Source organism: Stegostoma tigrinum, chromosome 31 (assembly GCF_030684315.1).
Source record: "Stegostoma tigrinum isolate sSteTig4 chromosome 31, sSteTig4.hap1, whole genome shotgun sequence".
Taxonomy (NCBI): domain Eukaryota; kingdom Metazoa; phylum Chordata; class Chondrichthyes; order Orectolobiformes; family Stegostomatidae; genus Stegostoma; species Stegostoma tigrinum.
Window position 1 is genome coordinate 36,652,925 of NC_081384.1, and position 26,970 is coordinate 36,679,894.

Sequence of the window (26,970 nt, forward strand, 5' to 3'; positions counted from 1 at the left end):
AGGCATGCTTGCTTTCTTTTCTCACCCTGAATTGATTTTCATGGGACAAACAAATTTGAGATTCACCTCTATTCAGTTCTATCCAGATTTTGCCTTATTTAAATCTCAATGATCTCTAAGGATTTAGAGTAGCTTTGTAGCTCGGGTTGTGGATGTTGTGGTTGGTTGGCTCGCAGAACTGGTTCATTATTCTTATGCAGACGTTTTGTTACCCTACTGGGTAACATCATCAGTGCAGCCTCCAATGACCTCATTCTCAGCAACAGCTACTAATCTCATTCTGCATGGTGAGCCTTTACTGCCTCTAGTTCTTTGGTACCAAGTAGAAATGGTAATAGATCATCCTAAAGATCATTTAAAATTCATTACATCTTAAAATTAAACAGTTTAATATGTGACTGCTTTCAAACCCTGACATTCCTAGCATTCTTCCAACCAGGACTTGAAGATTAACAACCTGTCTACTGTCAGAACAGCTAATCTGGTAATTGATTCCAGATGTTCTTTCTGTTAAATTCCAAGAATGACCAGGAGACTGAAGCATTAAATAGCAGGAGCTTTATTGTGGTGATGTTTACTCTACAGTCAGCAAGGTTAGTCAAAAACCTGTTTCCTGCCCAAATGGCCAATGACATCATCACTGTCATGTAGTTTGACCCCTAGTGACAGTCCACCAAATGGTACTTACATAAATACACAACATCATCTTCCCAGTAAAACAACTTGTGCCTTCCTTTCACCTTTTAACAACCAAGCCATCTAAGTTCGTCAGGCAAAATTCACAAAGGTCACATGACTCCCTTCATGCCTCCATTTTACCTAACTTGAAGCAAGAATTCCAAATCACAAGAATTTTACAAACTTTGTGCTTCTCGCAAGAGCTATTACTATCCCTATTAAACGTTTGTTACTGAAATCTTGCTTCTCCAGATAGCTCAATTTTTGATTAAGATAGTGCATTAACCAAAACAATCCTAAATTATCATACTTAGAAGTGTGACCAATTTTAGTCAGCTCCTCCAGGTAGCAGACTGTTTTATTTAGCTGTTAATATTGCTGCTGTGCTGTAAATCATCCCAAATGTTACAGGACAAATAAGGTGACTTGCCGATATTTAGAAAAACAGATTCAGCTGATCAGAGACTTCCTTAAAATGTAGCTGTTCCCAGAATGCCAGCATCTTCAAAACCATATTTAATAGTACCACTTTATACCAGATGTTCTTGCCTAGTGAAGTATTAGAAACATTGATAATTTTATTGGCGAACAAGTTAAACTATAAAGTAGACTTGGAGCCCATATTTTAATCTGAAGTCTAAACGTTAACACACAGATACAGTATAAGACGCTCTATCAAGGTTAAAAAATTGTCTTTAACTCTTGCATTAAAGGATTTACAATAAGTTGCACCATTGTGGTAAAGATTACTTTATACAATAATGAAACATGTCAATGAGATGTATGGAAAATGATGGTCTAGTTGCAGATCAAGCAATATCTTCATGACTAAGATGCGTGCCTGCATTAAAAACTATCAGAGGTTAACTAAGGATGATAGTTATAAAATGTTCTGTGTGGCATGGATTTGGTAACTAGCTATTTATAGATGTGGTGTGACATAAAATCATAGTATAGGCCTCTCCACATCACTCAGCGAATGTGTTATTGAGCTGAGCAAAACAGAAATAATTCAAGTTAATCATGCCAGACCTGTAGGAAGGTTGCTGCAAATTATCTCAATTTCCCTAGAGTTTGGGAGGAGATATTCATTTTGGACACTTAATTCTCTGATAGTTCCTTTCAAGATAGTTAGTTGTGGGCTATCTGCATGAACAAGATTGACCTTGGTTGTGTTGCCCCTGTGCTTGAATGAACTGCAAAACTTGCAGTCAACACTCTTATATAAAGAGCCACCGAGTTAATCAGAGGGTACCTTGTGTCCAAAGAGCTGTGCTCAAACATAAACAATATCCCTGCCAGTGATAAAGACAAAGGTTAGAGTTTCATTTGTGAGGTGGGAAGTAGCAATTAGAATTAATCCCAACATTGATGATCTCACCTCCATTCTGGCTGTGCTAACAAGTAGGATTCTTATCCCTTGAAGGTAGGATGGCTTAACTTCAATGCACAAGGTGGAAGTGGAAGTCAGCCAGTACTGAAGCAGCCAGGATTAAAGTCATGCTGCCATTTGCCAAAATATCAGCCCAGGTTTTCATTGTCATTTATAGCAGATGAAGTTAATCCTGTAGATCAATGTAATGCCTTCTTAGCCTTCTGCAACTTAACTCCTGCACTTACTCAACCTCTTTATTCCCCTCGCCTGTCTTTGAGTCTATACTAGCTGGAAACTTGGGTGGAGAAATGGCAGATGGCACTTAATCTAGACAAGTGTGAGGTGATGCATTTTGGGAGGCCAAATGCAAGAGGAAAGTACACTATAAATGGCTGGACCCTTGGGAACATTGATACGCAGAGGAATTTTGGGGTGCAAGCCCATAGGTCTGCAAGTGGCAACGTGGTAAAGAAGGCGAATGGCATACTTGCCTTCATCCATCAGGACATTGAGGATAAAAGTTGGCAAGTCATGATACAACTATGTATAAGACTTTGGTTAGGCCACATTTAGGATACACTGTGCAGCTCTAGTTGCCACGCATAGGAAGAATGTGGAGGCTTTGGAGAAGGTGCACAAGAGGTTTACCAGGATAACAAGGTGTGGAGCTGGATGAACACAGCAGGCCAAGCAGCATCAGTGGAGTAGGAAAGCTGACATTTCAGGTCTGGACCCTTCTTCAGGAAAGGATGTTACCTGGGTTGGAGAGTATTAGTCAAAATACAAAAAAAACCTTGAATAACATTTTCTGATTAGAGTTATTTGAAGAGAAAATCTTTACTCGGACTTTATATTAGTTGAATATATTGATCAATTGCCAGTGGAATGGTGTAGAATGTGAGGCAAGGAAGTTGCATGTTCTGATATGAATTTGAATCTCAAAAACATGCCAAATTTTCAGGAACTTTTGTGATGTCTTTGGGAGTATAGGATATGCATTTAAGGAATCTTCATTTTGGAATTTGGAAGACATCAAGTTTTTGAAAGTGAGATTTTTTCAATTTTGGGTCTGCAGACTCTAATTGAAATAATTCCAATTGGGTTTGGCAAAAAGTTTGAGCTTGGGTGCATACAATATTGAGACTTCCTACAGGTTGTAAAGCAAAGTTTGTTAATGGAGTTTGCAGCAAGGTAATTTTGGAGCTATTGCATGTATCCCTGATAAAGGTTTCAAATGATTTAAAGGCTTTCTTGCTATTTCTCTTAATTGTACTGGTGCAAGGTAATATTGAAAATATAGTAGTTTTGAACGAAGGAAAAATTATCTTAAATGCAAAATATAGATGAAAATCTGAAATAAGAACAGAATGCTTGAAGTAAAGAACATGTAAAGCAGTATCTTGAAAGACATTTCAGATCAATGTCCTTGCACCAAAGATGGATAAAATTACAGATGCCAGTGTTTAAGCACCCGAGGCTGGAGAAGACATGAGGGAAACAGAGAGCAAATAAGTGAAAGGTAGAAGGATTATATGACCAGATAGGATGATGATGCAAGGCAAAATAGATTGGAAATAAGTCAGAAAAGATGAGTCTGGAGGAGACATAAATGGCACCAAAAGAACTATTGTTATCTAATGCTAAAAAAACCAAACAGTGTATATTGCATGAATTTGTTGAACTTAATTATGAGGCTGGATGGTTGTAAAGTGCCTAAATGAACGATCAGGTGCTGCTTCATAAATTCCATTGAGCATCACTGGAAGAGTGTACAAAGCCAAGGACAGAAAGTCAAATTGGGAGTTATGAGAGACTTGAATTGGCAGGCAGCCAGTAACTTGAGGTCAGGCTTGCAGACTGAATGAGGGTGTTTCCTTAAAGTGATCAAGCAAAATCCTTTATATTTACTACTACTTCTGATTTTGACACTGCCAAGTCTCTAGACAGCTTTTCGTTGAAAATAATTTGCTATTGTTTTGTTGTGATTGAATTATTGAAACTGGTTTAACTATGGGCTATTTTATTATTCCCACAGTACGTTTTGCACCATACAGACCTCCAGATATCTCCTTGAAGCCACTTCTGTTTGAAGTACCCAGCATCACCACTGATTCAGTGTTCATTGGTCGGGACTGGCTCTTCCATGAAATAGATACACAGTTAAAATGTGGTAATCCCAGTGTGAACAGAGGGGTAGTGATTATAGCCAATATTGGATTTGGGAAAACAGCCATCATCTCAAGACTGGTTGCACTCAGTTGTCATGGTTCTCGAATGAGACAGATTGCGTCTGACAGTCCACATGCATCACCAAAGCGTATGTACTTATTCATAAATGTTTGTGTCATTTTAATGCTTGTGTATGCAAGAGCCTGCTCAGCAATCTATCTATATTTTTGTCTCATCTTCACTTTTCTATTTTCTTTACTTCCAAGTTTTCTCTTTCAGCTGTGACTTGTCTTTATTATGTTTATAAAAGAGTTTGTTCATGCACAACTGAAGGATTAATTAGGTTTGGAAGGATGATGGTCGTCCTGCATGTTTATTGGAAGATTTTGACTCTACTATATAGTTGATTTATACTGATATTTTGAAATAAACTGATATTTAACAGAAGAACTTTCGTGCACACAACTCAGCCAATTGCTGAATTGTGATGTGAAGCCTTCCTGGTCTTGGAAGAGTATGCGTTGATCCAGTAAAAAGCTGAAGTGAGAGAGCACTTTGCAATTAAAGATCTGCAAGGCGTGGGATTTCTGTAACGTGGCATGCTGTGTGTTGTGCTGCAGAGCTGTAGAAGAGTATCCTAAGCAGTCATGCTATTGGCAGAATGTGCCAAACAATGAAGGAAATCTGATTTAGAAACTCAGTCCCAGACTAATTCCCTTAGTCTGGGACTATACCAAAAAGGCACGTGCTTCTTTCTATGAGTCAATGATCATGTAGAAGCTGTGTCTACTGTAATTATTTTGAGTTCTTATTTAAATATAGTTTAATCCTCATCATTGAACACCAGTTGAGCAAAATGTCTTCAGGACTGTATATTTGGATTTTAATTCCTGTCTATTTAATATATTTCAAAAATGATAAATATTATTAATTAGCATTAACTAGATGGAGCTCCTGTTTAGGATAAGAGGTGTAATTTAATACCTTTTCCTCATTATTGTAGTTAAATACATGTAAAATACAGTTGAGTTAAGATTTCTGTACAGTTTGATCTGAACCTAGCAGAATATTTAGAGCTCAAGAATGAAGGTCACCTCCAGACATTGTTCTGTTTTAGAAAAATGAAATATTATATTCATGAAAAGCAACTATTTAAAAACAAGAAAACATCTGGCATAGATGTTCTTAGATCAAGTCTCAATTACCTACCTGCTTACTGTTAGTGCTGCCAGTGATTGAGTAGACTCAGTCACCTTAACTTCCCCAGTTCTGTTGGCAGAGAAATTGAATCACAGTATTTACCAAGCTTAGGCTTAGCAGATAAATTTCGTCCTGATCTCATTTGTCTAGTCCAGAAGAGGGGAATCATTATCTAGCTCCTTGGTAATGATTTATTTCTTCTGGAGACAAAATGCTGCAAAGTAGTAGCATAAGACAGCTAGCTTCACCTGTTGTTGAAATTTTTGATCTGAGTTCCCTGTCAAGGAGAAGGTCAGGTAAACTGAAAAGGTTGTTGTTTTGGATGTAACATCACTTTCTCTGAGATGAACAAATTTTCCTACATATATGTAAAAACTACCTGAAGAGAGAGAACAATTTTTATTTGTATAGTACATTTACTGTAATAAAATGTCTGCAGATTTCATGCAGAAATATTATAAAACAAAGTATCAGACAGAGCCACAAAGGGGGAGAATGGATCTCAAGATCATTGACAAAACCTATGAGGTAAGCTTTAAGGAGCAGAGAGAAAACTGAGGGAGAAATGGAGGTTTTGCTCAGGTATTCTGTAGCTTGAGGCCTGTGCAACTGAAGGCAGGACTATCAATTGTGGATGAATCAAAATTAAGATGCAGAAAATGCCAGAATTTTAAAAGCACCAATTTCTCAGTGATGTGAGGTTAGAGATGAGAGATAAGAGGCAAAGCCATTGAAGTGCTTGAAGGCTAGTAAGAGAATTTTACATTTAAGACATTACTTGACTTGGTGTCAATATAGGTCATTAATCACTGCAGTGATAGTCATAATGGCTGTGGAGTGAATTAAGACACGAATAGCAGAGTTTTTGGATGACCTCAAGCTTGTGGGTAGAATGTAAGAGACCAGCAAGGAGAACCTTGAAATAATCAAGTCTCAAAGTAATGAAAACATAACCGAACATTTCAGCAACAGACAATGAGAGTCGGTATGAATCTGTAAAATGGTCAAGAGGTGGAATGCATGATCTTGGCGATGGAAACAGTAGCAGAAGCACATTTTGGGTTCAAGAGAAATGCCAAGGTTGTAACAGGTGGACATAGTCTCAGACAATTTCCAGAGAGTGAGCTTGGAGTTAGGAGATAGGGAACAGAGTTTGAAGTAGGGACTGTTGTCAATTGCTTCAGTTTTGCCCAAATTTAATCAGAAAAAAAATTGTAATTTTCCAATATTTGATGTTGGCTAAGCAGGCTGAAAGTTTAGCCTAGTAGAGCAGATCGGTGAGATATACTGAGGTAGAGCTGCATGTCATCATCATACTATGCAGACTAACTATGATTTTGGATGATGCCAATAAGGGGCTGGATGTAAACATGAAACAAGAGGGCTAAGAATATCTTTTTTGTGAAACACTTGTGTTAATGATGCAGAAAACTCTCTGTCCCAAGGAGTTTGGATTCTCAGTTATGAAATCATAGAGTCATACTGCGCAGGAACAGACTCTTTGGTCCAATTCCTCCATACTGACCAGGTTTCCCAAACTAAGCTAGTCCCATCTGCATGTGTTTGGCCCTTATTCCTCTATCCCTTTCCTAATCATGTTCCTGTTTCAAATGTTTTTTAGGTGTTGTAACTGCATCTACCACTTTGTGTGGCTGTTCATTCCACAGATGAGCCACCCTCTGTGAGAAAAGGTTGACCCTCCAATCCCTTTTAAATCTTTCTCCTCTCACCTTAAAATTATGCCCTCTAATTTTGAAATCCCCTACCCAAGGGAAATGGCTCTTGCTTTTAACTATCAATGCCCTTCGTAATTTTACAAGCCTTCACAAGGTATCCCTGTCAATGTCCAACACTCCAGTCAAAAAAAGTCCCAGCTTGTCCAGCCTCTCCTCAAACTTAAACCTGACAGCCCTGGTTACATCCTTGTAAGCCTTTTCTGTACCCTGTCCAATTTAATAATATCCTTCCAATAGCAGGGTGACCACAACTGGACTCAGTACTCCAAAAGTGACTGAACCAATGTCCTACACAACTACACCGTGACATCCCAACTCCTGTACTCAGTGGCCTGAACAATGGAGACTAGCGTGCCAAACTCTGCCTTAACCACCTGCCTACCTGTGATACAACTTTAAAGACTCTATACATGTGAGCCCTTTGAGTCTCTGTTCAACGACATGCCCCAGAGCCGTGCAAATCCTGAGTTTGTTCATCTTACGAAAATGCAACATCACATGTTTATCGACATTAAACTCCATCTGACAACCCTCGGGCATTGGCTCAATTTATCAAGACCCCTTTGAATCTTAGATAACCATCTTCACGATCTGCCGTTGGCCCACATCCCTTAATAGGTTTGCTAACAAAAATGTATCTATCCCAGATTTAAAATTTACCACTGATCGAGTATCGACTGCAGTTTGTGGAACACAGTTCCAAATATCTACCACCCTTTGTGCAGAAGTTGTTCGGTATATTCAAGGCAGACCTTGATGTGCAGCTCTGTAATCCCACTGTGACATTCAGAATCCCAGAATCTCAGAGGTGATTTTAGACCTCTGAGCTTCAGTATGTTTGGGAGTCAGATCACTGACCTGGTCATTAAGTTACACAACTATTTTATGTTGCTATGTATCAGAAAAATTAATTTTGACAGTTTTGACCAGACTGTTTGGATCTCTAGGTTGATTAGTTGCAGTTTTAACCCCCTGGTGATTTTCTATTTTTTCCAGAAAGTTTATAACTTAATTTGTCTCGATATTTGACTGAAATAGTGAGTCTCTCTTAACACCTTCAACTGATAACCTACAAGCTACATGAAGCAAACTTCAGAGTATCCTTGAGTATGAAAAACAATCTTACTAGAATGAATATGGAGAGTAGATAGATATCTGTCAAAAGCATTGTGGGACAGGTTTGAAAAGTGCATGTTTCATTCAACTAAGATCAGAAACATAAAACTATTGTAAGTGTACCACTGTTGCTTCATGTTAAAATTGAGATTAAGAAAGCGTGTTTACAAAACTGTAGTGAGAATTTGCCATTGGTTTTGGCAGCAGCCCATAACACACAACAAGGATGTCAAGGAATATGAAACAGAGATGTAGAATTGCTTACAAAACAGAACTGAAATAGTTTTCTAAACATGCGACAGCCAGAAAGTAACTAGTAAAAGATAAAATGTTCGGTAATTGGAATGAAGATCAATGTGTGCATGCATAAAATGCTAAAATGGCTACTTAATGATTATTGATTTTCTCTCCAACTTCACAACCTCTCCAATTTCCCTTTCTTTCTATCACTGAGCCAGTATCAACCATCACTTTCCTACACTTTCATGATCTTTTACTTGTGGACAAATCTTTTGTTCCGCATTTTATCAATAGAAGTTGAGACTTTGTGGATAGACTGGGAAGTTGAAAAGCAATAGATCATTTGGGGATGAGTCAAATGGATCTCAGATTTACCTAAGAGACTTACAAAGCAGTGAAGGCTTTTTTGAGGCAGTCGATAACCATTTAAGAGGTTCTAGCAGCTTGAAAGCAACCGTATATAGTTCCTGCACTCATGGGTAATGGTGGTTCAAAAAACAGTTCACCTCCATGTAGGATAATAAGGTGTAGAGCTGGATGAACACAGCAGACCAAGCAGTATCAGAGGTGCAGGAAAGCTGACATTTCGAGCCTAGACCCTTCTTCAGAAAAATTTTTTTTCTGAAGAAGTGTTTAGGCCTGAAACGTCAGCTTTCCTGCACCTCTGATGCTACTTGGCCTGCTGCGTTCATCCAGCTCTATACTTTGTCACCTCAGATTCTCCAGCATCTGCAGTTCCTACTATCTCCATGTAGGGATGGGCAATAACGGCTGACCTTTTTGCCTTAACTTGCATCCCAAGAGTGATTTCTTAAAAAGATTTTGACAATTTCTAGCAACAAGTTGAATTGAGTTGTTTGAAATCTATTGCAAGTTTTGACCTGATGCAAAATGGAAGAATCCTTACGCGAAAATAATTCCACATCATGATTGGTTTAGAAATGCTAATCTTATCTAAACGACCTATTTTTGAGGTGAAATTCCAAACTGATTTGTAACAAAAAATGATAGAAATCTACAGCACAGAACAAGGCCCTTTGGTGCACTGAGGCTATACCAGTCAAAAACAAGCAGCTAACTATTTTAATCCAATTTTAATTCCACATCTTCAGTGTTGGCCCATAGCCTTGTATGCCTTAGTATCACAAATGCTCGTCTAAGTACAGCTTGAATATTATGAGGGTTTTTGCTTTACCACCTCCACACATTGATTGCAGATTCTCATCACCTAGTGGGTGACATTTTCCCTCACATCCACTTTAAACCTCCTACTCTTTACCTTAAACCTTTGCCCTCAGTCATTGATCCCTCCATCAAGGAGAAGAGTTTCTTCCCTTCTACCCTGTCTACACCTTTCATAATTTTTTACATCTCAATCATGACCCCCTCAGTCTCCTCTGATCCAAGGGAAAAAATCCCAGTCTATCCAGTCATTCATCGTAAGTAAAATTCTCCAACCCAGGCAACATCTTTGTCAATCTCCTCTGCACCAGTGCAGTCACATCCCTGCGACCACGTGGATTCCAGAACTGTGAACTGTACACTAGTTGTGGCCTAACCAACATTTTATATACATCCTGCATTACCTCCCTGCTCTTAAACGCTATGTCTTGGCTAAAAATGGTAAGTATCCCCTATGAGAGATAATGGGAACTGCAGATGCTGGAGATTCCAAGATAATAAAATGTGAGGCTGGATGAACACAGCAGGCCAAGCAGCATCTCAGGAGCACAAAAGCTGACGTTTCGGGCCTAGACCCTTCATCAGAGAGGGGGATGGGGGGAGGGAACTGGAATAAATAGGGAGAGAGGGGGAGGCGGACCGAAGATGGAGAGCAAAGAAGATAGGTGGAGAGGGTGTAGGTGGGGAGGTAGGGAGGGGATAGGTCAGTCCAGGGAAGACGGACAGGTCAAGGAGGTGGGATGAGATTAGTAGGTAGCTGGGGGTGCGGCTTGGGGTGGGAGGAAGGGATGGGTGAGAGGAAGAACCGGTTAGGGAGGCAGAGACAGGTTGGACTGGTTTTGGGATGCAGTGGGTGGGGGGGAAGAGCTGGGCTGGTTGTGTGGTGCAGTGGGGGGAGGGGATGAACTGGGCTGGTTTAGGGATGCAGTGGGGGAAGGGGAGATTTTGAAACTGGTGAAGTCCACATTGATACCATATGGCTGCAGGGTTCCCAGGCGGAATATGAGTTGCTGTTCCTGCAACCTTCGGGTGGCATCATTGTGGCAGTGCAGGAGGCCCATGATGGACATGTCATCAAGAGAATGGGAGGGGGAGTGGAAATGGTTTGCGACTGGGAGGTGCAGTTGTTTGTTGCGAACTGAGCGGAGGTGTTCTGCAAAGCGGTCCCCAAGCCTCCGCTTGGTTTCCCCAATGTAGAGAAAGCCGCACCGGGTACAGTGGATGCAGTATACCACATTGGCAGATGTGCAGGTGAACCTCTGCTTAATGTGGAATGTCATCTTGGGGCCTGGGATGGGGGTGAGGGAGGAGGTGTGGGGACAAGTGTAGCATTTCCTGCGGTTGCAGGGGAAGGTGCCGGGTGTGGTGGGGTTGGAGGGCAGTGTGGAGCGAACAAGGGAGTCACGGAGAGAGTGGTCTCTCCGGAAAGCAGACAGGGGTGGGGATGGAAAAATGTCTTGGGTGGTGGGGTCGGATTGTAAATGGCGGAAGTGTCGGAGGATAATGCGTTGTATCCGGAGGTTTGTCGGGTGGTGTGTGAGAACGAGGGGGATCCTCTTGGGGCGGTTGTGGCGGGGGCGGGGTGTGAGGGATGTGTCGCGGGAAATGCGGGAGACGCGGTCAAGACCCATTTCTGCTCCCACATCTTATGGTCTTCCTTTGACAAATTTTGAAGTGAAAGACTCCCATGGAAACCTCTATATGGTCTCCCATCAACCTCCTATCTGCAGTGTAAAAGGTCCCAGCCTGTCCAGTCCCTATCAAACCCCCCCAGTCTAAATAGAAAAGAGAACAGGGAGATTCAAGTAACCAGAGAAAGGGATGCAAATAGGACCATTAGATAAGACCCTTCCTGTTGATAGTGTTTGTACATGATGTAGTATTTGAGCCTCTTTGGGGTTCAGCTAACTCAGTTGGCTGGACAGCTGACACTAACAGTTTGGCTTTGTTTCTCAGACAACAAAGTGTAGAGCTGAGCTTACTACGAAGGACTCATCCCTCACCTGAGGTATGGCGGCCCTCAAGTTAAATCTCAACCAGGCCCCCGACTACAATGAGAGAGTGATCCTATAATCCTCTGGGGCTTTGACTTTTAATTACAGCCTCAATTCAAGGCATTAGAATCATAAGTAGCAGCAAATTAGGATAATTGTGGAATCATGGGCATGTCTGACAACGAGAGCATAGCAACACAGTTTGCATGTTTCTCACGACTGAAAAAGTTCAATATTTACAAATGCAGGATGATGTTTCCATTGGAATTAAAAAATGTATTCGTTGGGTGAAATAGAAGCTGAAAATGGTTTGATAATGCTAGTTTACTTGTAATTTGCAATGTCTAAGCAGCCTGAGACTGAATAGTGAAAAAAGATAGAATTCTAAGTAGCATTAACCAAATCAGTATGTCGCATCCCTCAAAGATCGTGCCAAAACTGTGCAATGTCCAAGTTCAGTTACACCTCAAGTGCTGCCAACAGGCAGTGCAAAGCTGAAGCAAGAAACTAATCTCCAATATCAGAGGAAAGAACTGTAGACAGTGATCTCTGACCTCAATGGAATGCTTAAGCAGGAAGGTTGCAAGTTCTTGACAAAATACAGAACATCTGCCAAAACTCGTGTTCAAACATGTATTAGGGCATCAGAGCACATGTTTGGGTTTTTTAAAGCCAGGTTTGGGACAGAAGCCTTAAGGAGTTAAATTTACCTGCAAATAGACCATGTTTGCAAAGAGAGTTGTTGAGGCCAGACATGGACTCCCTTCATAAGTACCTCGATGCTCTATGGGAAGATTATGGGTTTAACATTCTGGATGGATAAAAACAAAGCAACTTTGTCTGAACAAATATCGTGATGCAACTTTAACGTGAATGCAGTATTTGCAAACATTATTGAATTTGTTTTATCAGGGCAGCATCGTTATTCCATTTGTTTGCACAGTCATTAGACATTCTGTGACATTTCCAGAATGAAGAAACAAATGAAACAGATGTATGTTCAATAAAACATGAGAGGTTTAAATATTCTATCAATAGCAACCTTTAAATGTAATTAGGAGCCTCTGGAAATCAATACTTGGTTCAAGAGCAGATGTCAACATTTTTTTTATCTTGCAGACTCTCTGGTGTGCAGAGTCTGAATCCTGTGACACATAAGGAATTACCTTTGGTGCAGTTATATTCTGAATTTTACATGTCATTTTTATGCAAGATTTGAGGCAAAGTGTCCATATCTATCATTTGATATAGGTCGTTCTAATAGGATTAAAATTTGATAAATTCTAAAAATAGAAATTAAATCTAACATTGGTCATCTGTAACATTTCAAGATGATATTGAATTAACATGTCAATATATGTCTCAGACTTATTTAGAGTGGTAGAGATGTAGAGCATGGAAACAGACCCTTTGGTCCAACTTGTCCATGCTGACCAGATATCCTAATTAATCAAATCCCATATGCTTGCATTTGGCCCATATCCCTCTAAACCCTTGTTATTCATATACCAATTTACATGCCTTTTAAATGTTGTAATTGCACCAGCCTCCTCCACTTTCTCTGCCAGCTCGTTCCATATATGCACCTTCTGTGTGAAAAATGTTGCCCTTTGGTCCCTTTTAAATCCACCCCGCTCACCTTAATTCCATGCCCTCTAGTTTTGCACTCCCTTGCCCTGGGGAAAAGATCTTGGCTGTTCATCCTATCCATGCCCCTTACGATTTTATAAACTTCTATAAGGTCGCTCCACACCCTCCGACACTCCAGGGGAAAAAAGCGCCAGCCTATTCGGCCTCTCCTTGCATCGCAAATCCTCCAACCTTGGCAATATCCTTGTAAATCTTTTCTGAACCCTTTCAAGTTTCACAACATTTTTCCTGTAACAAGGAGACCAGAATTGAACACAGTATACAGTTACAATGTGATCTTCCAACTCCAATACTCAATGCACTGGCATTAAATGCACCCATACCAAATGCAGCCTTCACTATCCTGTACCTGCAGCTTCACTCTTAAGCAACTTCGACCCTGCACTCCAATGTGGGTTTATTTGACAACACTCTCCAGGACCTTACCATTAAATGTCTAAGCCCTGCCCTGATTTTCCTTACCAAAATGCAGCATCTCACATCTATCAAAATTAAATTCCACCTGCCAGTTCTCAGCCCATCTGATCAAAGTCCTGTTGTAATCTGCAATAACCACCTTGGCTGTTCACTCCAGGACCAATTTTGGTGTCATGTACAAACATACTAACCATACCTCCTATGTTCACATCCAAATCATTTAGATAAATGATAAAAAGCAGTAGACCCAACAGTGACGCTTATGGCACACTGCTGGTCACAGGCCTCGAGTCCGAAAAGCAGCCATCCACCGCCATCGTTTGTTTCCTACCTTTGAGTCAGTTATGTATCCAGAAGGCTGGTTCTCCCTGTATTTCGTGTAATCTAACCCTGTTAACCAGTGTACTAGGCAGAACCTTGTCAAACGCCTTACTGAGGTCCATGTTTTATGTGCTCAGGCTGCGTCTATAAATTTTGAATGAAGTTTGTTACATAACAGTCTTTTAAAGGCTGGTAGATTTATACCAACTTGCTTGGCTATGTGGTTAACAAATTCGAGTTTGATTCCCATTCAAGCTCAGCTAGTCTTGTATCCTGCCTCCTCGTCCTGAGCCTGACAGTGAAAGGCAGGTCTTCAGTACTATTGTTAGAATATTGTCAGGGCCCCTAGCCTTTGCAATATCCAATGTCGTCAGCTCTTTCTCGATATCATGCAGAGCGAATCAAATTGAATAGACTGATATCTATGATGCTAGGACCTCAAAAGGAAGCAGAGATCATTCCACTTGGCACCTTGGACTAAAGGTAGATGTAAATAGTTCAGCCTTAACTTTTGCATTGATGTTCTGGGTTTACCGATAGTTGAGAATGGAGTAAGTTGTGGAGTCTCCACCTCCTGTTGTTTGCTTTATTGCCCAATAATTGAGCAGTGTGTTCAGTCGTAAAGTAGACGAGTAGTTGAGGGGTAAGGAAGTTCAGGCAGGGAGTACTAGAGTTTATGTTGAGACACTGAAAGTAGACCACCAATATGAGGCAAAGAAATTGAAGAATAAACAAGGTCAAAGTTGGAGAAATTAGGACCAGTAAGGGCTGGGAGAGTTTAGAAATGGAGGTCATGAGAGATTTGAATGCAATGATGAGAATTTTTATTTGGAATCATTGGGGAACAGGAAAACAACATAGGTCAGAGAGCGCAGAGATGATGAGTTAGTGGAACCTATGACATGAACAGAGTTTTAGATTATCAAAAATTTATGAAGGGTTGAAAATAGGAGGTTAGTAATGAATACATTGGAATAGTTTGTCTTAACCAAATGTAAGCAGAGATGGGGTAGAGACAAGCAAGACTACACTAAAAGCCAATTATTGTGCAATTGGAACCTTGGTTTAGAGTCAAATGACAAACAATCTGGTTAAACTAGGGAAGGGAGGAGGATGAAATCAGTGGTAAAGGGTATAGTTTTTGATATGGATTGAGTTTTCCCATTGTTAAATGGGAGGATATTTCAGCTCATCCAGGATTGGATGTTGAAGAAAAATTCTGACAACAGTGACAAAGTGAAATAGAACTGAGTTTCAACTTGTAAATATGGAGCCTGAATTCAGGTCAGCAATCAAACTCCTTGAGTTGTCAGTGAAGCACTTACCGTGTTTATTCATTTTGCTCCTTGTGCCTAATATTCAAAATGTAATGAAAGTAATTCCAGATGTGAAAAAGTTTACCCTCTAATTGGCCTGAAAATTGAAAGAATGATTAGCATTCAAAGGGTTAAAAAGTAATTTACAATCCCAGTAAGAATGCTAACTTTAAAAAAATGAATAACAGCTGCTGCTGATGATATCTGGAATTTGTCAGCAGTTTTGCATGGTACTTTGATACAGTATAGCTGATTATAAAGAGGTTATGAGATTATTCAGGCCTGCTGACCAGCACTAACTGACTGACAGTGCAAATTATTTGGCAGCAGATCAATATACCCAGAGAATCTCAAAATCAGCATTACTGTAAAGCTTAAATTACAGGTATGAGAATTTTGCTACAGCAAATAAAGATATAACAAGGTTGTTATTGGCTTGTTAGTATAATTTGCAGTATTCTAGTCACAATCAGCGCTGGAAGAATGCAGATTAGCTGTAAATGTCAAAAGTTTTTTTAAACCCCTTGTCCTCTGAAACACTCTTTCTCATCACAGAATGGACATACAGCACTAACTGCTGTATCCGCATCCATTAATTAAAAGTGCAATGCTTTAGCAGCATTGAATGGTAACTTTTTTTTCCAGTAGAAATGGTAACAAAGGCAGCATTTTTTTTGCAACATGATAAAATTTTCTAGGTTTAACATTTACCATGTTTATATTATGGGGTGGATTTGAAGACTAGCAGTGACAATTGAAAGAGTGGACAAATCTTGCTTAAAAGGTAGCTAATTTGACTTTTGAAAAATAAGCACTGTGTTTCCTTGGGCGAGTAATTTACCGCAAAGTCACATATGATTTTCAGATTCGAGTCACTTATTTATGACCTGGGTAAATTCTGCACAATGTAAAAATATTAAAATGTAATTGCTATTTTGTACGAAAGCTCAGTTAATCAATTTGTTCCAGTACACAGTACAGCTACAGTGCTGGCATCTACCTGATAATGTGCATCATTTCCCCAAGTAAATCATGTGCACAAGATGCAGAATAAATTTAAATCATCCAGTTACTTCCCTATTAGTGCATTCATTATCATCAGAAAAGCAATAGGAGAGGTCATCGTTGGTGCTATCAAGCTTAATTTCAAAGGAAATAACCTGCTAACCGATACTCAGTTTGGGTTTTATCAGGGCCACTCGGTGTCTGATGTCACTGCTTGGTCCAAGGCGACATATACAAAAGAGCGACATTCCAGAAGTGAAGTGACAGTGACTCTCCTTGACAACAAGGCAGCATTTGACCTTGTTTCGTATCAAAGAGTCCTAGCAAAACTTGAGTCAATGAGAACCCAGGTGGAAACTCTCTGCCAGTTCGAGTCAGACCTAGAATAAAGGATGATGGCTGTTTTTGAAGATCAATCATCTTAGTCCATGAATTCCTCAGGTAGTGTCCCAGGTTCAACTGCCATCTTCAGCTGCTTCATCCATGACTTTCCTTCATCATAAGGTTAAACTTGACTATATTAGTAGATAACTGCACAATTACTGACTCATCAATATTAAAACAGCTAGAGTTCTTCTGTTGAAAGACAACAAATATTGTTCTGGGATAATAAAATGTGAGGCTGGATGAACACAGCAGGCCAAGCAGCATCTCAGGAGCACAAAAGCTTTTGTGCTCCTGAGATGCTGCTTGGCCTGCTGTGTTCATCCAGCCTCACATTTTATTATCTTGGAATCTCCAGCATCTGCAGTTCCCATTATCTCAAATATTGTTCTGGCTTGGATTGATAAGTGACAAATAACATTTGTGCCACCCAAATCCCGGGCGTTTACCATCTCCAACAAGACAGAATCTTACCATCATCCCTTGGCGTTTAATGAGGTTACTGTCACTGAATCTCCCACTATCAACATCCTAAGGATCGCAATTGACCACAAACTTAACTGGACTAGCCTATAAACTACGAAGAAAGCCATACAAGCTTAACTGCAAGAGCAAGTCGAACATTCCCAATTTATGTTTGCACAACTATCTTGTAACACTGACCAAATTATTTAAAGAGTTTCATCTTTGATTTCTCACGTTTAATGTTTAGATGCTGCTGTTTTGTGTAATGAGCCTATTCCTGTGGAAGGTATATATCTTGAACTCTTGCTTTACTTCCATCCAATGTGAAATAATGTAAAATAGACCCTGAGTTTTGTTGTACCAGTATCATGGAAGTGCAGTGTAACTTGTTTTTCTTTTTGGATATGGTGGTGAAATGTCAGCATATCTGTCAACCCTTCCCTTGCTCAGTTTCCCTGACGAAAGTCACTGACTGGAGTTCCTCCTTTTTTGCCTGCATTGCTTTGTAGAAATTCACTGAAGTGGGGCAAGTGAATAATAATATTCACCAACATGCTCTCAGTTAGTTTATTTTCATTGTATCTCACAAGCTATGATCTGACTGAATCATCTGACTGCAAGAATCTAACGAGTCATCTGTAACCTTTTTAAATGTAGGCAGTGCATCATCAATCTATAACTCTATCCTGGTCTCTCTGCAGATGAATCTTTGTGTCTATAGTGTATTTTATAACTTCTGTTTTTTAATGCAAAATGTTCCGCATCTCTCAAATGATTGACTTTTTACTTGGTCCATGATGCATACTCAATTGACATGATAAAAGTAATGTGGTTGCTTTTCCTGGATTAAGCAATGATGAGCTTGCCTATACTAATTCTCCCAACATTGTGGTATTCATTTCACTCCTATAGATGTAGAAGGTAGCAGGGATCTACCACTTACACAGCCACCTCAGGCCCATCCCTCTATTGCCAGTGGGAGCTGCCCAAGCACACCTGAACTCCGCCGACGCCAGGAAGAAGCCATGAAGCGATTGGCCACACAGGTATAGCCCATAGATGAAATGGGATAGCTATTAAATATTAACTAATGTTGGAAGTTTATTTTTTAGTTTTACATGGGCTATGGAGCAGCTGTCAGCTCAGATTTTTAATAAGAGTTTGACGACTGCTAAATGCTATTAGCTGGACAGTTTCTGAAAAATTATCAAGATTTATTGCCTGTTAGCCTAGTGTGGAATCTTTGCTGATAATCGATCTTTTTAAGAAGGTGAATTAAGCTTACAATTTCTTTTTGCTGTCTTATGGATTGCTCTATATTTTATGTGGTGTCATAAAATCATCGTATTGACTTGAACACAATGCCATTTGGAGGTCCGAAAGATCTATTGATAATCTTGCACTGATATTTTCCTTTATCTTGCATTTAAAATAGCACATTTGCAAAGCTTTACAATACATCAAACTGCAGAATAATTGTTCAGTCTGGAAGAATCTTACCATATTTCAGTATATTCTTCCTTGTTTGATCACCTAAGTTACTCTAATATGAAACTTGCAATTCTACTGATGGAACTTGTTTCTCAAAAACAGTTAAAACCTTTGTGGCATTAATACTGTAAATTTATTCTCCATAGCTTAGCGTGGGCATGTTTGTGGAAGTACAATGTGTCTGATCTGGGTGATGGCTGTTATAATGTACAAGTGATATTGCCGTATTCTACTGTGTAACAAGAATGTTTTGTGTATAGAATTATTGTCCAGTTATTTCGAAGTCCATTTCAGCCTGCAGTTTTATTTAAACTGCAATGTACAGTAAAAAAGACTGTAACCCATACCATTTAGAGGGTATTGGAAGAATGTTTTAAGAGATGGGAATTGTATTTGGAAGTGAATTTTTTTCATTTTCGTACATTAATTTTTATTCTGCTGGTTCTGTCAGCCATTCATAAATCCACCTGCATTGGTCACTATTTTGTGCGAACCTTGCTTGTTGGCGAGGCATGCAGCGTCCACGCTTCTGAATCCAATGTGGGTTTCAATTAAGCAATGCCCATCTAAACTTTAATATTTTAAAGTTCCATCTTTGTTTTCAGACCCTCACATATCCTTGCTCTCCTTTCTCTCTAATTCCCTTAAACTCCACAATTCCAAGATATTTGTGCTTTTGGCCTTCTGAGTCTGAACAATTTTGATTGTTCCAGCATTGGAAGCCATGAGAAGGGAATTCCCTTTCTAAAAATGCAGTTTGGAAAGGAGGACAAGCTGTATTGTCTATTCCAGCTTTCTGCAAGAGCAGTTCAAAAAATGACAATCTTTTGTCTTTCTTGCATTGTCCTGAAATATTTTCTGTTTATAATCATTATCCAATTCTCTCTTGAATGCTACAATTAAATCAGTCTTCAAAACATACCCTGAGATGGTGGATTCCAGATCTGGAACCATTTGCTGTTTAAAAATGTTTTCTTTCTTATGTCAACATCGCTTCTTTTTCCAGAGGCCTTGAATCATTGTCCTTCAATTCTTAGCGCCTCTGCCAATGAGAATAGTTGCCCCCAAATACTCTGTCCAGACCCCTCATGGTTTTGAACATCTCAATCAAATCTCTTTTCAACCTTCCCGTTTCCAAAGAAAACAGTCCAATTTCCCCAGTGCATTTCTATAACTAAGTTTCACATCCCCAAAACCACTCTTGTGAATCTGTTCTGCAGCCTTTCTGTTTTGTTCATATCCTTCCTAAAGTGTGGAGTCAGATAAAAGGTGATACTCAACTTGAGGCTAAGCCAGTGTTCAATACATGATTAACATAATTTCCTTTCTTCTGTAAAACAAAACAAAGGGCTGCACGTTCTATGGGGGCGGGGGAGGTGGTGATGAAAGAGGTAGGTAAACAAGAAATTATGGAGGCCAGGACAGAAGAAAAGCTGAATAAGTGATAATGAAGAGCTAAGAGTAGGACAAAATAGGTGAGCTGTACTGATTGCAACCCATATAATGTGATAATGGTCTTAGCAGTATGTGCGACTTGGTGACTGTGCTAAAAGCAACCCATATCATAACAGAATTGAGTGTGGGGTAGGTTTAAAAAAAATCGGAGAGGAAGGAATCAGTCTCTAAAATTATTGAACTCCATGTTGAATCTTCAAGGCTATAGGGTCCCCAAGCAGGAAATGAGATGTTATTCTTCGAATTGGTGCTGAGGCTCACTAGAGTAGTGCAGAAGGTGTGGGACAGAGGTGTTAGGCAGGAAACATGGTGGTGTGGCAAAGCAGCAGGCAACTGAAAGGTCACAGTCTGAGGAAGGGTCACTGGAACTGAAACATTAACTCTGATTTCTTTTCACAGATGCTGCCAGACCTGAGCTTTTCCAGCAAATTCTGTTTTTGTTTCTGATTTACAGCATCCACAGTTTTTTTCTTTGGTTTTTAACTGGAAGGCCAGGTTCATTTTGGTGGACAAAATGTAGGTGTTCTGCAAAGCAGTCAACCAGTCTCCCCACTGCACAGGAGACCACGCTGTGAGCGGTGAATACTGTAGACTGAAGGACATGGAGCTGTACTCCCATCCTTCCATGTCTTTTATTCATCCCACAACTGCCCTGTTATGACATTGATGGCTTAATAGCACATTCATTCATTCTCACATACTGCTGAGTCCATTATCGTATTATATGGGTTGCTTTCGGTACAGCTCACCCATTTATTCAGTTTTTGTTCTGTTCTGACCTGCTATCCATAATCATCTTGTTTACCGACACCTTTCATATCTCTCTCTGTCTCCCCCTCTCTCTCTCTCTCTCTGTCTCCCCCTCTCTCTCTCTGTCTCCCCCTCTCTCTCTCTGTCTCCCCCTCTCTCTCTCTCTGTCTCCCCCTCTCTCTCTCTCTGTCTCCCCCTCTCTCTCTCTCTGTCTCCCCCTCTCTCTCTCTCTGTCTCCCCCTCTCTCTCTGTCTGTCTCTCTCTCTCTCTGTCTGTCTCTCTCTCTCTCTGTCTGTCTCTCTCTCTCTCTGTCTGTCTCTCTCTCTGTCTCTCTCTCTGTCTCTCTCTCTGTCTCTCTCTCTGTCTCTCTCTCTGTCTCTCTCTCTGTCTCTCTCTCTGTCTCTCTCTCTGTCTCTCTCTCTCTGTCTCTCTGCCTCTGTCTCTCTGCCTCTGTCTCTCTCTCTCTGTCTACCTCTCTCTCTCTCTCTCTCTCTCTCTCTCTCTCTCTCTCTCTCTCTCTCTCTCTCTCTCTCTTCCCCCCCTCACCCCCCGCCTCTTTCTGTCTCGACCTCACTCCAACACCCCATTTCTGCCCCCTTCTGGGTTCCATATCCACTCCCCTCTTTTCAAACCCCCCACCACTGCCCCAACTTCGCCTTCAGTATAAATGCCATATTTTTCTGGCTCCTAACAGTTTTGATGAAGAGTCACCAGACTTAAAATATTAACACTTCTTTCTCACCACAGATGCTGCCAGACCTGCTGAATTTCTCCAATTTGCTTTTGTTCCTTCCTTTTGTAGTCTCTCCATATGCTTTATCTAAACTGTGCTGTCGAACTGCCCTGCCAATTTCAATTATTTATGCACGTATGTCTCCATGCTCCTCTGTTTTTGCAACATTTAGTAAGCCCTTTATATGGCTTCTCCTTGTTCTTCCTACCAAAATACATAATTTGACATTTCTCTGCATTACTTTTCATTTGACACCTTTCCAACTATTCCACCCCTTGCCTGTGTTCTTTTGAAAGTCGACATTGTCCTCCTCACAGTTCACAATACTTACTTATATCATTTGCAAATTTTGAAATTGTGCCCTTAAAACCAAAGTCTGTCTATCAAGAAGTCAGGTGTCCTTACACCACGGAGGAACCCCACTATAAATTTTACTCCAATCTAACAATAGACCTTTCTGTTTCCTGTCACTCAGATGAATTTTGTACCTATGTTACTACTATCCCTTTTATTCTATAAACTCTAACTTTGCTTATGGATCTATTATGCTGTCCTAAAGGCATTTTGAGGCCATATACATCGCATCAACTTCATTACCCTTGTCTAACTCTTCCATTATTTAATCTAAAAAAAACTCAAATTCATTCAAGATGATTACCCTGAGCAAATGAGTGCAGGCTTTACTTAATTAGTTCACATTTGCCAATTGACAATTAATTTTGGCCATGATTGTCATTTCCAAAAGCTTCCCTGCCATTGAGGTTGAGCTGACTATCCTGGAATTGCAAAAATTGTCCATACGTCTATTTGAAAACAAGGGTATGCATTTACAGTTCTCCAGTCCTCTGGCACCATTTTAGTATCCAAGGAGGATTGGAAAATTATACCCAGTTCCTCTGCAATTTCTACCCTTGCTTCAATATTGAATGCATCACGACTGATTTTGGTGGCTTATCAGTTTTAAGTATGTTTAAGTTGTCTGTTACCTTTTCCTTTATAAATTTTAAACTCATCAAGAACCTCAAATGTTACCTGTTTTACCAAGACTTGGGAAGCATCTTCACCCTTGCTAAAGCAAGCTACATAGTGCTTGTACAGTCCCTCAGCCCTGCCTCCACATATAAAACCCTTTTGAGTCCCACTCCTCTTTGGTATCCCGCTTTTTGCCATTTATATAGTTATAGAAGACTTCTGGATTCATTTTAAAATAGGGTGCCTCTATCTCCATGTACATTTTCTGTGCTTCTCTCTTTTTAAAATTTCTGTCTGAACATGCCAGACTGAGGGCTTGTGTCTTAATGTGTGATATCAACCTTTATGTACACAGTTCTTTGGCTTCATCTAACTGTGTTTTTTGTCAACCAAGGATCTCTGGATTTGTGTTATCTATCTTTCCCCTCTTGTGGGAAAGTACATTCATTGTAGCCTATCTCGTTCCTTATTTAAAAGCAGTGTTCAGCTACAGTTTTGTATGGTAATCTTGGATTTCAGTTTATCTGGACGATATCCATTCATTCCAAAGCTAGTTTTATCCCGCCTAGAGAATCGAATTATCTCCACAGCATCATACAATGTCATTACAGTACCATCACTGAGTCCCCCTACTTTCAACATCCTGGATTTAAAGACTTGGCAAAGTTCGGTAGCACGAATTGTGGATGAGGTTATTGACTTGCTCGTCGAGCTGGCTTGTTTTTTTTCAGATATTTTGTCATCATGATAGGTGACATCATCAACGGAGCCTCTGATGAAACGATGTTATTCTACTTGGAATTTATACTGGCTGGTCCTATATGGTGAGTACTGTCATTTCCTGTTTTGATTTGTATGGGTTTATATTTGGTGTCCAATTCTAAATGTTGGTTGAAGCATGGGTAGAGAACCATGCCTGTAGGAATTCCCATGTGTGTCTATGTTTGGCTTGGGCTATGATGATTACCTTGTCCCAGTTAAACTAATGGCCTTCATTGTCTGAATGTGCAGATATTGCGGAGAGTTCGTCGTGCTGTTTTTCTGCTAGCTGATGTTTGTGTATTCTGATGGCTAGTTTCCTTCCTGTCTGTCCGTTATAATATTTATGACAGCCATCAGAATATATGAACATCAACTGGCAGCAAAACAGAACAACAAACTTGCCTTAATATCAGTACATTCAGACAATGAAGGCCATCAATTTAACTGGGACAGGGTAACCATAGTAGCCCAAGAAAAACGTAGACATGCACGGGAATTCTTAGAGGCATGGCTCTCCACCCATACTTCAATCAACAAATATGTAGAATTGGACTCCATATGCAAACCCATTCAGATCAAAACAGGAAATGACAGTACTCACCATAATGGACCGGACAGTATAAATTCCGAATGGTGTAGAATAATATAGCTTCATTGGACGTGCCACTGATGATGTCACCTATCATGGCGATGAAATGTCTGAACAAAACCATGCCAACTCAGCAAGTGAGTCAACAACAACATTCTAGGTTGTTCCCATTGACCAGCCATTGAACTGGACCAGGCAAATACTATGACTAAAATCAGGTCAGACACTAAGAATTCTGTGGTTTTTAACTCACTGCCTGATTTCTCAAAGGCCGTCCACTATTTACAAGGCACAAGTCAGAGTATGATAGAATATTTTCCATTTGCCTGAATATATGCTACTCTTACAATACTTAAGAAATTTAACTCCACTCTTTTTCTTTACAGCACTGTGGATGTACCTAAACCCTGTAGATTGTCACAGTTCAAAGTGATACCCACATCCCATAAATGAATAAAAAAAACTATTCTGAATTGTTTCATGTGCTGTTGTGTAGCCAAACTAACCTATGACACACTAATCACTGTTTCCTAAGCGTTCCCCATTCGTACTTGGTCTACCTATTCCACACATTTCCATGAACTAGCTCCAGCAATGCCATCTTTCTCACTGGTATGGAAACATGCTCATGCTCATGGAGAAAATTCTCCTGAAGACATTCTAGTAATTCTTGTATTCTCAGGCCTTTGTTACTACTATCTTTGCCAGTTTCAGAACGATTGAAGCTCATTTTAAGTTATTTTTTAATTATCATGTTTCCCTGTAATTTCCTTACAAATTTAATCTTCTAGGCAGTTTTCCTGTACGTATTTGGCTTGTGGAATACAGTGACCAATGAAATGCTTCCTTTATTATATTATAAACTGACCAAATTAGTTCTATCCTTGGCCTTTAAGGATATCCTCTCTTTCTAGCACTATTTCTTTTTGGTCATCCCTGGGATGAGAGTGTCATAGGCTGGGCCATTGTTCGTTGCCCATCTCTCGTTGTCCTTGAGAAGGTGGGGATAGGCTGCTATACTGAGCTGTTGCAATCCATGTAGTGTAGGTAGATCCGAAACATTGTTAGGGATGGAGTCCCACGATTTCGACACAGCGACAGTGAAGGAACAATCCTGTTAGTTCTTTTCTTCCTTTCCTTCCCTGTCTTTCATGAATTTAATTAAATGTTTTCAAGAGGCATTAGATTATAGTTCTTGGGGCTAAAGGAATCAAAGCATACAGTGAGAAAATAGCAACTGGGTACTGAGTTGTTTGATCAGCTATGATTATGTTGAATGCGGCAGCAGGCTCAAAGAGCCGAATGGTCTACTCTTGCTGTACAATTTTCTACATTTCTATGAACATCTTAAATTCGTGAGTAGTTTGGACCTCCTTTTAAGATTCTTTTGACCCAGCATTTCTCTACAATACCTCTACACCAAAACATGATTCTTCTAACTCTAGTGAAATGCCTTGAGAATGTTAATATTAAATTGAAGGCACTGTGAAAATACAAGTTGTTCTTGTAAACAAGCAAGTAATTTGTTATCGTATCAATGTATAGTATTTTAAAATAACTCAGAACATGGTTGTTTTTACAGTTTGAATTTGGTAATTTTTCAGTTATGGATGGCCTAATTTCAAGCTATTTTGATGACGCACCTTATTTAAAAATAGGAACAGAACAAATTTTAATTTATTTACTAACTTCCATGAAATGTTTGAAGACATTTGTGGTTCAGAAATTAATCGTTCCATAATATCCAGGCTAGCATCTAATTGTCTGAAGTACAGTGCAGGTAAGGTTTAATTATGAAATGCCATTTTAATCAGGAGCAGTGAAATAAAAGTAAATTTAAATTGACCTGTTTTTTGCTTGCCTTAGTAAACATCAGTTACCTGTTATTGTAGGGCAACTAAACCACATCCATGAGAATCACCTTACTGAAATCACTCCATCCGTGTTCTACCAGCCATGCAGAACTAGGTAACTAACCAACTAGCTAGATTTGCAGAGTAAAACAAAAATCTTTTGGGAATATTAGCAATGAGAAACTACGTACCAATAACACTAATGAATGACTGCACAATAACTTGAGTTTTCTAATTTAATATTTCATTATGGAAACTATCTCAAGGTGTTTAGCAGATTTAGGATGTAGTGCACAATGAAAAGTTAGCCTTTAAAACTCAAAAGGGGAAAAGAAGACAAAGATGAAGAAAAGAGTCTAGGCCCGAAATGTTAGCCTTCCTGCTCCTCTGATGCTGCTTGGCCTGCTGTGTTTATCCAGCTCTACACCTCGTTATCTCAGCATCTCTAGCATCTGCAGTTCCTACTCCCTCAAGAGACTTTGTTCCTGTTTAGTATGTCTCTATCATGGATACAAACAGTGTAAATAAAGGAAAGCCATTTGTAACGGTGAGGGTTGGTAACTATCATAGTAAATTAAAACTTGCTTTACAAATTTAAGTCTATTCAAATTTGTAAACCTACTTTAATTGCTAGTCTGTTATGATTCTGTTTGTATCATATAGCTTTTTGTTGTTGCTGTTTACAAAATCATGCATCTTTAATTTTGATTAAGAAACCTCCCCCCTCCCCGCCAAGCAGAATGGGGCAACCATTGTATCAACAAATGCATGTGTCCTTAAGGTTCTGAAGTGATTGCTTTATTTTACTGAGATTTCAGTTCCTTCACACTGTAGTGTTTGATCATTCCTTTCCAAAATGTGATTATCATTCACTATTTAAATACAAGGAATAAAGAAAGATGACACTAATCATCAATTTTTTGTGACTATGTTTTTATATTTTCAACTATTTCATGGCGCAACTGTCTCCAAACCACTAAAGAATTTTTAATGTCATTCTGTCAATCTTCCAGTAAAGGAGAGGAAGAAACTTTATGCAAATTTATATTTGTTATATTCAGTGAAAACTCCTGTTTCTTTAGATAATATTCAAAGACACCTTCTCTGCCTCCAACAT

At 39.6% G+C, this 26,970-nt stretch overlaps 1 protein-coding gene across 18 annotated transcripts in view; it reads left to right on the forward strand.

Moving 5' to 3' along the window:
* Positions 1-26,970, forward strand: part of tanc2a (tetratricopeptide repeat, ankyrin repeat and coiled-coil containing 2a) — a 778,741-nt gene that overhangs the window by 596,148 nt on the left and 155,623 nt on the right. For all 18 annotated transcript variants that reach the window (XM_059638827.1, XM_059638832.1, XM_059638830.1 and 15 more), the window contains 2 exons: positions 4,089-4,370; positions 18,161-18,294. In XM_059638827.1, coding sequence (XP_059494810.1) covers positions 4,089-4,370; positions 18,161-18,294 — 416 coding nt within the window. The remainder of the gene's footprint in view (positions 1-4,088; positions 4,371-18,160; positions 18,295-26,970) is intronic.